The 10,765-nt window shown below is 37.1% G+C and overlaps 1 protein-coding gene across 1 annotated transcript in view; it reads left to right on the plus strand.

The window, feature by feature from the left end:
* The window catches only part of LOC107747802 (calcineurin-binding protein cabin-1-like), a 116,504-nt gene that overhangs the window by 42,890 nt on the left and 62,849 nt on the right, over nucleotides 1-10,765 (plus strand). The window contains exons 32-33 of the mRNA XM_016562406.1: nucleotides 3,943-4,008; nucleotides 8,296-8,472. Coding sequence (XP_016417892.1) covers nucleotides 3,943-4,008; nucleotides 8,296-8,472 — 243 coding nt within the window. The remainder of the gene's footprint in view (nucleotides 1-3,942; nucleotides 4,009-8,295; nucleotides 8,473-10,765) is intronic.

Raw genomic sequence — 10,765 nt, forward strand, 5'->3', positions numbered from 1 at the left:
AGTTTAAAACGTATAAATATTACTGTCTTAATTGTTTAGATTTTTAGAAGGCACATTAACTTCTTTCTCATTTACAACTGTTTGCTGCGTAAAAACATGAGTTGATATTTGCATTGATCTGACCATAAACGGCAAGAAAGGCTTGTTGGAAATGCAGATTCATTCTCTGCCATGAGGTGGCGCTTTAGGAGCGCCGAAATATTGTGGTTTCCCCGGTAACGGCTGTACACAAAGCAGCTCCGCGCTCATAAAAGCTGCTTTATCAGGAATTATAGGTAAAATGAAATAGCGCTATAAACACATGTAATGTCTGTTTCATTCATACTGGACGCCGGAGGGCGCCCTCGCGCAAACTCCACATATACATCACACAAGTAACAGAACTTATGATGCTCCAGGAAATTCCTAATACGGACAAAGGCATTGCTATCGCTGTTACTGAGTAAACAGAAGATATAAACGTTTTGAATAATGCAACAGAGACAATAAACACTCGACTGCAAAAATATATGGTTTATCTGTGTTCTTCAAGCCATCTTAGTTTTTTTTTTAATAATAATTAAGTATATTTATAATCCATTGCTAATCGACATAACCTTTTTACAGTATAGAACATATTTTCTGCCTCATACTGTGATGAAAAGCCACATCAGATCACAAAAGGAAGCATTTGATTTGTATTAGAGCTTTCTGACTTGCATTCACTTGCATTTTCTCAGTCGGGAAATTATTTTTCCTGTGCGGTGCCGGTGATTACATCCGTTTCAGAGAACCAGAGGACAAATATTTCAATCGATCGCTCAGGCATTTAAGTCGCACCGAATTGAGTTGCTAAAAGTTGCTAAATGACGTTGTGATGTAATTGCGCAATGACGTCATCATGTAATTATGATGCAAAATTGTGTCACTGCATCAAATCTCAGGAAAAAACATTTTATATGTCAATTTTAGATTTGTTTGTAAAATAATATAAATGCATAATATAATAATATATAATAATAATAATAATAATAATAATAAGTAACTGTTTTTTTAATACAACATTGAATTATTGAACACTTGCACATTTTTTTAAAATTACAATTTAAGTTTTTTTTTTATTAGCTATAAAATAAAACTACACATTCTGAACAATTATAGTTTTAAGCAGTGTATTAGTAGTTAGTATGCAGCACTCTGAGAAAAGTCTGTAAAAATAGTCCTGCTATGTTAATATGAAGGAATTTTCCGTATTGATTTTTCACAGGTTTTTCACCTGCATTTTAAATTATGCATTGTATTTTGTGTTTTCAGGTTACAGGGTTATAATGGATAATGTCCTGGAAAATTACTAGTACCTTTACCATTTTTCTAGATATTTTTCTTACAGTGTACTAACTGATCAGCAACGACTTTGATATCATACACCGATCGGGTCTGCGCAGTGCTGTTTCAAGCCGAACACACCTAATTATTATTGAACAATTGCAAATAGCAGCTAACTTAATTCACGTGATGTGTGTACTGCTAGGCATCTTTGGTTTCCTCTTTTTGTGTAATTTAGATGAAAACGTGTACCTTTTGATCATTTGAGTGACTTATCAAAAGTTGCTAAAAGTTGCCAACATTTTTTTAAAAATAGCTAAAGTTGTTGCTAGGTGCTTTTGGAAGAAATAGTTGCTAGGGTAATCTGAGAAGCTGCTAAATCTACCAACAAAATTGCTAAATTGGCAACACTGTTTATTCAGCTACCGCTATATGGGATTTTCCTGGAACAACGTGCATTATTACCTTTCTTCTGCGGGGCATATTTGGAGTTTCAGCTCTGGCCTTCAGATGGAGATTTACTACTGCTCACAGAACCGTGCTTCACTGAAAAGCTGCGCATGAAAAAATCATAGCCTTTGCCGAATCGTGTTTCCAGTTTCATTTCTATTCATCATGCAGCTCTATTGGCTACATATTAGTATTTACTACATTGTAGTATTTTCATGTTCCCTATTTCCCCTTTTATTTAATGCTAGGCATCACAACACAATTCAAGCCAATGAGGAAATGTTTGATTGTAATTTACAGCTAATCAGCTATTGATTTTGGACCATTTGAGATTTTGCTGTAAGCAGGATTATCAATCATGACGCAACAAAAATAAAAACAAGTGACCAATAAAACTTCATACCACTTTAAATCACAAGAAACTTAATATGTATTACAGAACAAATATTTACTTGTTTTTTTGAGATACGATAACTTTACTTTTTGTAGTTTACCTCTTTTAATTTAAGAGCTAATTATATAAAAATTATATTAAAGAGCTAATTATATAAAAACAGGCAATTGAAACAAAATAGTTTGCTTTGAAACTTTACATTCCATATAGTATGACCGACTCTTAACTGCTTCTTTTTAATTGCAGATCAAATTATTTGAAGTGTTTCACAATTTATGAAAAAATATTATTATAATTTGTTAAAACATCATAAAAATCATATAGATATGTCGTAAATAGTAGGAATAACAGTTACTAGAATAGTTGAATAACATATTTGATTCACTCGCAAGATGAATATGGAGATGAAATGGATTCTTTTTAAACATTTTTAACTTGAGCACTCATGACGTAAGATGCTGAAAAAACAGCGAAACTGTGGAAGAACACACTTCATGAGTGAGCGACCCCTAAGAGGTGTGCTGTTTTTTTATTGGCTGTTATTTACTCTTTCTGTATTGATAATTATTTTAATTTTTCCAGTTATCTGTGAATAATATATCGCATAAAATAATATATTATTAATAATATGTAGTGTGGCACTGATCGTTTTCATGTTGTATTTGTTTAATCATTTTTTTGTGGCTTGCCTCATCTCATTGCCTCACTGAAATGTTCACAACGGCTTGCTGCAGATTTGAAGTGTGAATTTTTTTTTCTTTTTTTTTTCTTTTTTTTATAAAGGTGAACATTGTGACATGTTGCCCATATTCCTCTGTCGTTCCCATGGCCTGCTTTAGTCTCCCTGTCTCCCTGCTGCCTCCTGCCTGCTCCCTCTCTGCCTGCCTCTGACCTGCTTCCCACCTGCTGCTTCTTAATGGATGCATGATGGGTCAGCACCCTGATTCAACAAAGACTTCCCACAATGCACTCCGCACTGCTCTGTGTGCAAACTGACATCTGACCAACGTGTCTGCTGTGGCTCACATATGCAAGGGAGATTGTTCTTGTAGGTTGTTCTGAATAATGTGGTTTGGTAAAGACAGTGGGAAGTTTCAACTGCTTTTTCTGCAAATGTTGGTGTGTGGATGAGTTTAGCTTCTTATCAGCTGATACAAGAATTCAAGACTTGATGAATTCACTCTCTTATTGTATGATTGTTGATTTTAAAGGCCCCGATATACTCACAGTGAAGTTCTTTTTTTGTTCTTTCGTTTAGATGAATATGTAAATATGTGCTGCGTGTTTTCCTTTCAGTAACAAAATAGACAATAATTGGAGATTTGCATGCCAGTGAAGGCAGAGCTCCTGAACTCCCAAAATTATCTCAAAATGAAACTCGCTTTGGCTTAATTTTTGTTCGAAATGCTTGTCACACCACTTCAGTCTTGGCTTTTGCTTTAAGTATATCGGAGCCTTAATGGGTGAATGTCACGAAAACACATGCAGGTCTTATTTCACCTCAAAATCAAAAGAAAAGATATTCTGAATGAAGAAGATGATGCCTGTTTTTGCGTTGAGGCATCATTTTCAACACAATTAAGCACAATTTCCCCCCAAAACATGGTGAAATTGGACTCAGACATGGCTAGGTTTTTGTGAGATTCACTCTAATAACCTCTAAAAGCTGCCCATTTCTCATCACAACAGAAAATGAAAGATCTCCTCTATTTACGCTACAGTGGTACCCAAAATATACAACTGAATGACTTTCCAGATTATGAAACGTGTTCTAAATTGAATTTCCTCTACAGCTGACTACTCACATGACCATGACTACTGCCTGTGTAACTCTGCTTTGCGGCCCGGATCTGTGTATGGTACAGACACCCTTCCTCGCACAACCGATAGCACAAAACTGCTGGCTCACCTATCATTCCTCAAAAGCAGGGCTCTAGTTTCCTAACGAACTCCAGTGGTCAAGCACCCTGAGCACCATAATGCTCAACAGTGACTATGCATTAAGTTTTACAGAGGGCTTGGCTTCCATTTTCCCTTTTGGAATTTCAGAAAATTGTTTAATACAGAATTTTAAGCCTTCAAGCAAACCAGACAGCTTAGGGATTAGGGCTGCACGATAAATCACATGCGATTGTCCTGCGCATCTCGTAAGTAAAGCCGGTTCTGTGATTAGTAGTAAATCTCCACCACGTGCTTTCAGATGGAGCGGCATTTAATAAACAGAGCTGTAGTTCACTGACAAGCTACGCAATATCGCGTTCATAAGTTCGAAGGCGATTCATCTGCGATTATGAACGCGATATTGCGTGTGTGTATATATATATATATATATATTTAATTTTTGGCCAAAATAGTTTTGGCATGAAATCTTTCACTGAAACAGTAACTTTAATTAGCACTTCTCCATTGTTTAAAATCTCAATAGGTCTTTTACAGGTGTTTTACCTGTATGTTGCATTACGCATTACATTATGTAGTGTGTAACACAGTTCGTAGTCACGGGAAGGAGGAGGCGGGAACCGGCGAACATTTGAACAAAACTTTAATAAAATAAACAAACAAAAAATGAAAGTAAAGCGGCAGCCCCTCGCGTTCGACTGCCGCACACAAAACACAAAATAAAATCCAGGCCTGGTCCTTTCTCCTCCAACACTGTCGGCACTCCTCCTTTTATCCTTCCGGAGCTCCTCCGTGGGACTCGAGACCGGTGAGTGGCGCAGGTGTCGCGCATTAGCATGTACTCCACCGGCCTCGCTCCGTTCCCATGGCTCTCAGCCCCGCCCCTCTCGTCACATAGTGTTTTAGGGTTGTTGGAAATGTCCAAAAATTTAACAGAAAAAATGGCGAAATCCAGTAATTTCAATAGGAATCCACGTGAATGGGAATTTTGTATGATGGTAAATGATTTGCCCAAACAGATTTTGCAACAGGTTCAACAAGATCGCGCAGATTTGCTGCGTTGACCAGCAGTAAGCAATTTGGTTTCTGTGTGAACTGTGCTGCATACGTCGCTACACTATTAACAACATTTTTCTCTAGCCAAATTTTGCTAATGTGTAGCATTATGTAGCACCTGCCAAACTATGACATTTTGACGAATTTCACTAAGAATGTGCATTTAAACACTTTTTACATTTTTGTGTAAGTCTGCATTGAAAGGAAAATCTTTCTGTGAAGATTTTATCAATGAAGATTTAGAATTTTTTTGTTTAGTGACTGTTGAGCTAAATCATTGGTCATTTTTCCAATTCTCTCAGTATTTATAACTGTAAATTGGAACTGTAGTTTGGTTGTGTGCTCTGCTTTTGAGGAAAGTGACCCCAACACCATTCTAATATTTACTGTGGGTTACATCAGAGATTATTATGCAGTAACACTTGTCCTTTTCAAAACAAATGTCCCTTTCTTCTGTGCAATTAATTTGACAACACTCTTACTCTATTGGTGATTTTCCCCCTCAATCAGATCGATCTTTTCTGCACTGAAATGCCTGTCATTTTTTTTTCCTGTCCAGCGCTTCCCAGCACATAACCGGGTCCCGTCTAGACCTTCATTGTGTCTTTAACATGCTCTTGAGCTCCTGTTGAAAACTCTAGCAGACCAACTAATGGGCCTCCTGGCAGTGTTGGCCTAAAGTTGCTAATGCGTCTTTACTGGAGGCTGCAATTTTGCGCTGACACAGCGCCATTTTTCCCCTTCACACTCACGCCTTCGAACTGAGGGGAGGGGGTGTTGCCACCGCACTCTGTTGTGTCATGGAGGTGATGGTGTGTGCTAATGAATTTCTACCCTCTGTGCCAAATGCTGACACTCCCAGCATGCTCGGAGGCTTTTTCTGCTTGTTTGCGGGCAGCACAAGAGGAATTACATTAACTTTCTTTTCTGGGCTTGCTGAGAAGCACAATATTTTCAAGTGCTTTTCTCTACCTCAGGAGCAGGCTGGTTCAACACGGCATTGAAATGTGCACCCTGTGGTCTTGCCCTGTAACCTCTGACCTCAGACCTGGATCAAAACCACTTTACCTGTTAAAGGAATAGTTCTTCTTTCGTTAATTACTCACCTTAATTTCCCTCCAAACCTGTATGACTTAAAGGAGAAAGCCCATGCAGCTGTTTGAATAAGCAAAAGTACAAATTAAATATGAGAATTACTGTGAAAGGAAATATTAACAGTGAATAACTACTTAAATTTAAGACTTCGAATATAAGAATATAAGTCATAGACTACCTTTTTTGGCACCCCCCTTTTTTGGTGTTTGTCCTCATTGACTTTCAAGCAGGTAGAAGCAAAACATTACAACAACATTTTGTATTCTGCATTAGAAAGTTAAGAGCATATGGGTTTGGATGAGCATTAGGGTGAGTAAATAATGACAGAATTTTCATGTTGGTGTTCAATTGAGTGCTGCAGTGATGTATTTTTTTTAATGGCAACCCAGAAGTTGGCATCACCCTGGTTCTCTCCACAAAAACCAAACAAGATTTTTCAATTTAGGAATTGTTCTTTGGATTATTGCAGAAAATAAGCTTTGTGACCAACAGAAGTTTATGATGAACTTTGAAGCCTAAATACAATTGCCAGAAGTTAAAAATTAAAGTTAGCTTCCAAATACTTTTAAATATTCATTTAACTCTTTCCTCACTAGCAAAGCTCAGAAAATCGCATTTTTGTCAAAAACTACATCCGGATCAGATTCCTGAATGATAATCAGAACATAGATGGAGTAGATCGCTTCACTTGCACAGACGTAAACCACTTCCTGGGATGTCCATTTAATTCTGTAACATTAGGCGGTGTTGATTTATATGCTGTTTAATGTTTGATGATCGCGCTATTTTACATACGCATCAGCTAACATATGCGATCACCTATTTCTGCTTCCTCTTCACCTTGTTTTGATCTGGAGATTCAGTATTTTTTTAGAAGATGTGAAATACCGCTTCCTACCGTATAGTAGTGAAAACAGAAACCTGGAAAATTTGGTCAATGGCGGGGAAGTGTCATCTCATAAATGATGGAAAATTCTATCAGTGGTGGGGAAAGAGTTCTGCAAGTTGGAAAGTTTGAGTTAAAATAGTTTGCAAGATCGCCATTATAAACAGAACAAGGCAGTAAAGGCAGACTAGTGAATAAATGAGTTTACCTGATTGATTTAATGTTAAAGAAAATCTTTGTAGTCCCATTTAGCCACTTGTAACTACCTGTTTCAAGACATGTAGGCTGCGTCCGAAAGCCTGGGCAGCTGACTTGCTGCCTCGCTGTCTTATCAGGCAATGACTTCGCAGGCAGCGTTTTTGCACAGAGGCACCTCGTGAAACTGATTTCGGACAGGCTTCTGAGGCAGCATAACGGTTTAATGATCTACAACAAAATAGAACGACTTTTGGTGATAACTAAACGAATATTTAATTACTATAATACTAATTTCTCGCTAGAAGTAACATCAAAAGTGCGAAAAGTTAGTCAGAAATATACATTTACACACAAACTGATCAGAAGAAGGTACCTCCGGAGACGGGAAGTAAAGCAGAATTTGGATTCGGACGTGCCTTCATGCCTACCTGCCTTGGAATGCTGCCTCCGAAGGAGCAGCCGTAATATCTTTAAAAAAAATCACGAGTGGGATATTACTGATGCATTTTATGTCATAGAAAAAACATTGACGTTTCTTGGGCTTGTGTTAAACACAGACCTTATTTCAGGCATTTAACCAAAAACCCATTCAAAAAATCCAATTACCCACTCAACTGGTTTCTGGGTTTTAGGACTCATTCTTGCAGCACTCTATTACTATTCCTTTAATTTGTAGAAAATGATAGTAAATGCTCTCAGGTACAGAATCCTAATTTCCCTTTCTCTGTTAAAATCCAAAACCTTATCCCAACATAAGCCTGCCTGCTCTTCAGGTATAGCTACCATTTGTAAATCTGTCAATCCAGCAAATGTTTCCAGCCTTGTGTTCATTGGAGGATTTTTACACCATTCATCTTGGGATCTCTGTTGATTTGTGGATTGTGCAATTTGGGTGAATCTGAAACAATCTGAACAAAGGGTCTTTTTAATTATATGAATATTTAGAAAGGACAGAGGATGAAGGTCTTGTTGAATGAGTGTAATTGTGTGGTATATTTTTTCCCTAAATCAGAGCAAAGTCAGGACAGCGTTGCTGGCTTGTCAGACTCCAGCTCCTTGCAGGATGTCTTCATGGACGCCACCAGCTCACAGGACAGCAGCCACAAGGTCGATCCTGGGAAGTGTAGTATTTTTCCGGAAGAATCAAATGCCACTGGAAAAGAGAAACCGGCCACAATAGAGGACGCAGGTATTGATCACAGTTCTTCTAAACACGTGCATAATGCACAATTACATTGTGAAAAATTAATTTAATATTTAGTATTAATATTTAACATTTAGTATTTTACATGGTTCTTTTTTATGATATTACACTACCATTCAAAAGCTTGTGGTAAGATTTTTTACCTTTTTTTTTTTTTTTTTTTTAAAGATTTTCTTTTTTTTCTTCTTCTTTCGGCAGGAACACATTAAATCAATTAAAAATGACAAGGACATTTATAATGTTAAAAGATTTAAATTTCAAATAAATGCTTTTATTTTGAACTTCTGAACTTCTTTTTCTGCTGCATCACAGAAAAATATATCACCGTTTCCACAAAATATTGAACTAAAGGATCATGTGAAGACTGGAGTAATAATGCTGAAAATTCACAGGAATTAATTACATTTTAAAAAATATTCAAAGAGAAAACATTTTTAAAAAATTTAATATTATTATTTTTTTCTGTATTTCGGATCAAATAAATTCAGGCAGGGTGAGCATAAGAGACTTAAAAAACAAAACAAAAAAACAATAAAAAAATCTCACCAACCCCAAACTTATGTACAGTAGTAAATAAGTGTTTGTACAGAATTTTTTGTTACATTTTTGATTAATGATAAAAATAAATTACTGTAAAATAATCTTAATTGACTGTTCGCAGGGAGCTTGATTGACAGGTGATCTGACCAATCAGAACGCGGATATTATGTGCCGCCGCTGTTATCCGCCATCTTGCCCGACAGCTACGGCCAGTCTCCATAGAAAACCACGTTAAAACGGGGTAAAAAAGATAGACTGAATTGAAACTTTTTCAATATAACTAAATATACAAATGTGCGGAGGGTTAAGCTGTGCTGTTGTTGGCTGCCACAGTAACGGCAATAAGCTAAGGAATTCCTTTAAAGTACTTGTTTTGCGTACCAGAAAATCTGTCCGACGCTGTATGCATTGTTTGCAGCGCTTAAGTTAAAATACTGAGTGTTAAATAATAAGCTGTATATGCACATGTGCGCTCATCTGTTTTCAGTGCAGCTAACGTTAACCTCGCGTCGCTTCATGTCATCTTCCCACTCATTAAACTACGACAGGTCCTTTACTGCGAAAAGACCGTCACTGCGACACTCTAAAAGTGATGAAACTATGGCGCAGTGTGCTTTTTAAACCATTTTCATAGGTTTCACGTTATATTCTTGGCTCGGAAAATATGTAAATGCAAATGCCCAGTAGCCGCAGCTGTATCCCTTCTAGTCTTAACCACAAATCAGGCAGGAGAGTAGATTAACTTAGGTGGACTTAAACTTGAAAAATGGTGTGTTCCGCGGTTAAAACAAAATACTTTCTGATGTTTATTCATGTTCATTTTGTGCTTTAAGTAAATATGAAAAGACGATCGGTTCACATGTTTGAACTGAGGCAATACAGTGATCTGTCACGACACATTAAAGAGCCACAAAACGGTATATATTGTTTGAATTTCTTTAAAAATGACAAAATTTGAAAGCTGAGAGTCCTGAGACCTTGTTTCATACTAGAAGTAACCTGCTCTGTCTTGTCTGTCAGTGTGTTGTCAGTTTCCTCTTTGCTCTGCGATGTATTTTTCACTGTGTGAGACCATGATGTGTAGTGTGAGAGAGGCATTGTTTGTCAGGGATGGCAACAGTAACTAAGGAGGGCGGGTCTTTGCGAACGGTCAGTTGTCTTGAAAATGTCACAATTTAAAAAAAAATGGAAGAATAATCTTATATGCAGTGGTGGACAAAATTATTAGAACACTAGTATTTTCACCAGATAAAAAATGGTTTTAAGTCGGTTATTTCTATCTTTTGCTGAAGTGTGTCTGTAGGAAATATCAGTTTACATTTCCAAACATTCATTTTGCCATTAATTGTAATAATCCAGTGAGATTTTTGTTTGCACAAGGAGTCTGATAGCAGCCAGTGCTTCACACTGTATATAATAATTATATATATATACAGTATCTCACAGAAGTGAGTACACCCCTCACATATTTGTAAATATTTTATTATATCTTTTCATGTGACAACACTGAAGAAATGACACTTTGCTACAATGTAAAGTAGTGAGTGTACAGCTTGTATAACAGTGTAAATTTGCTGTCCCCTCAAAATAACTCAACACACAGCCATTAATATCTAAACCGCTGGCCACAAAAGTGAGTACACCCCTAAAGCCTGGCTCACACTACAGGATTTTTAGCCCGATTTAGCCCCGATTTCCCCCTCCCGAGAATCGGAGCAAAAATCTTGTCGAGCCCCTC

Source organism: Sinocyclocheilus rhinocerous, unplaced genomic scaffold (assembly GCF_001515625.1).
Source record: "Sinocyclocheilus rhinocerous isolate Xijiao unplaced genomic scaffold, SAMN03320098_v1.1 scaffold2214, whole genome shotgun sequence".
Taxonomy (NCBI): Eukaryota; Metazoa; Chordata; class Actinopteri; order Cypriniformes; family Cyprinidae; genus Sinocyclocheilus; species Sinocyclocheilus rhinocerous.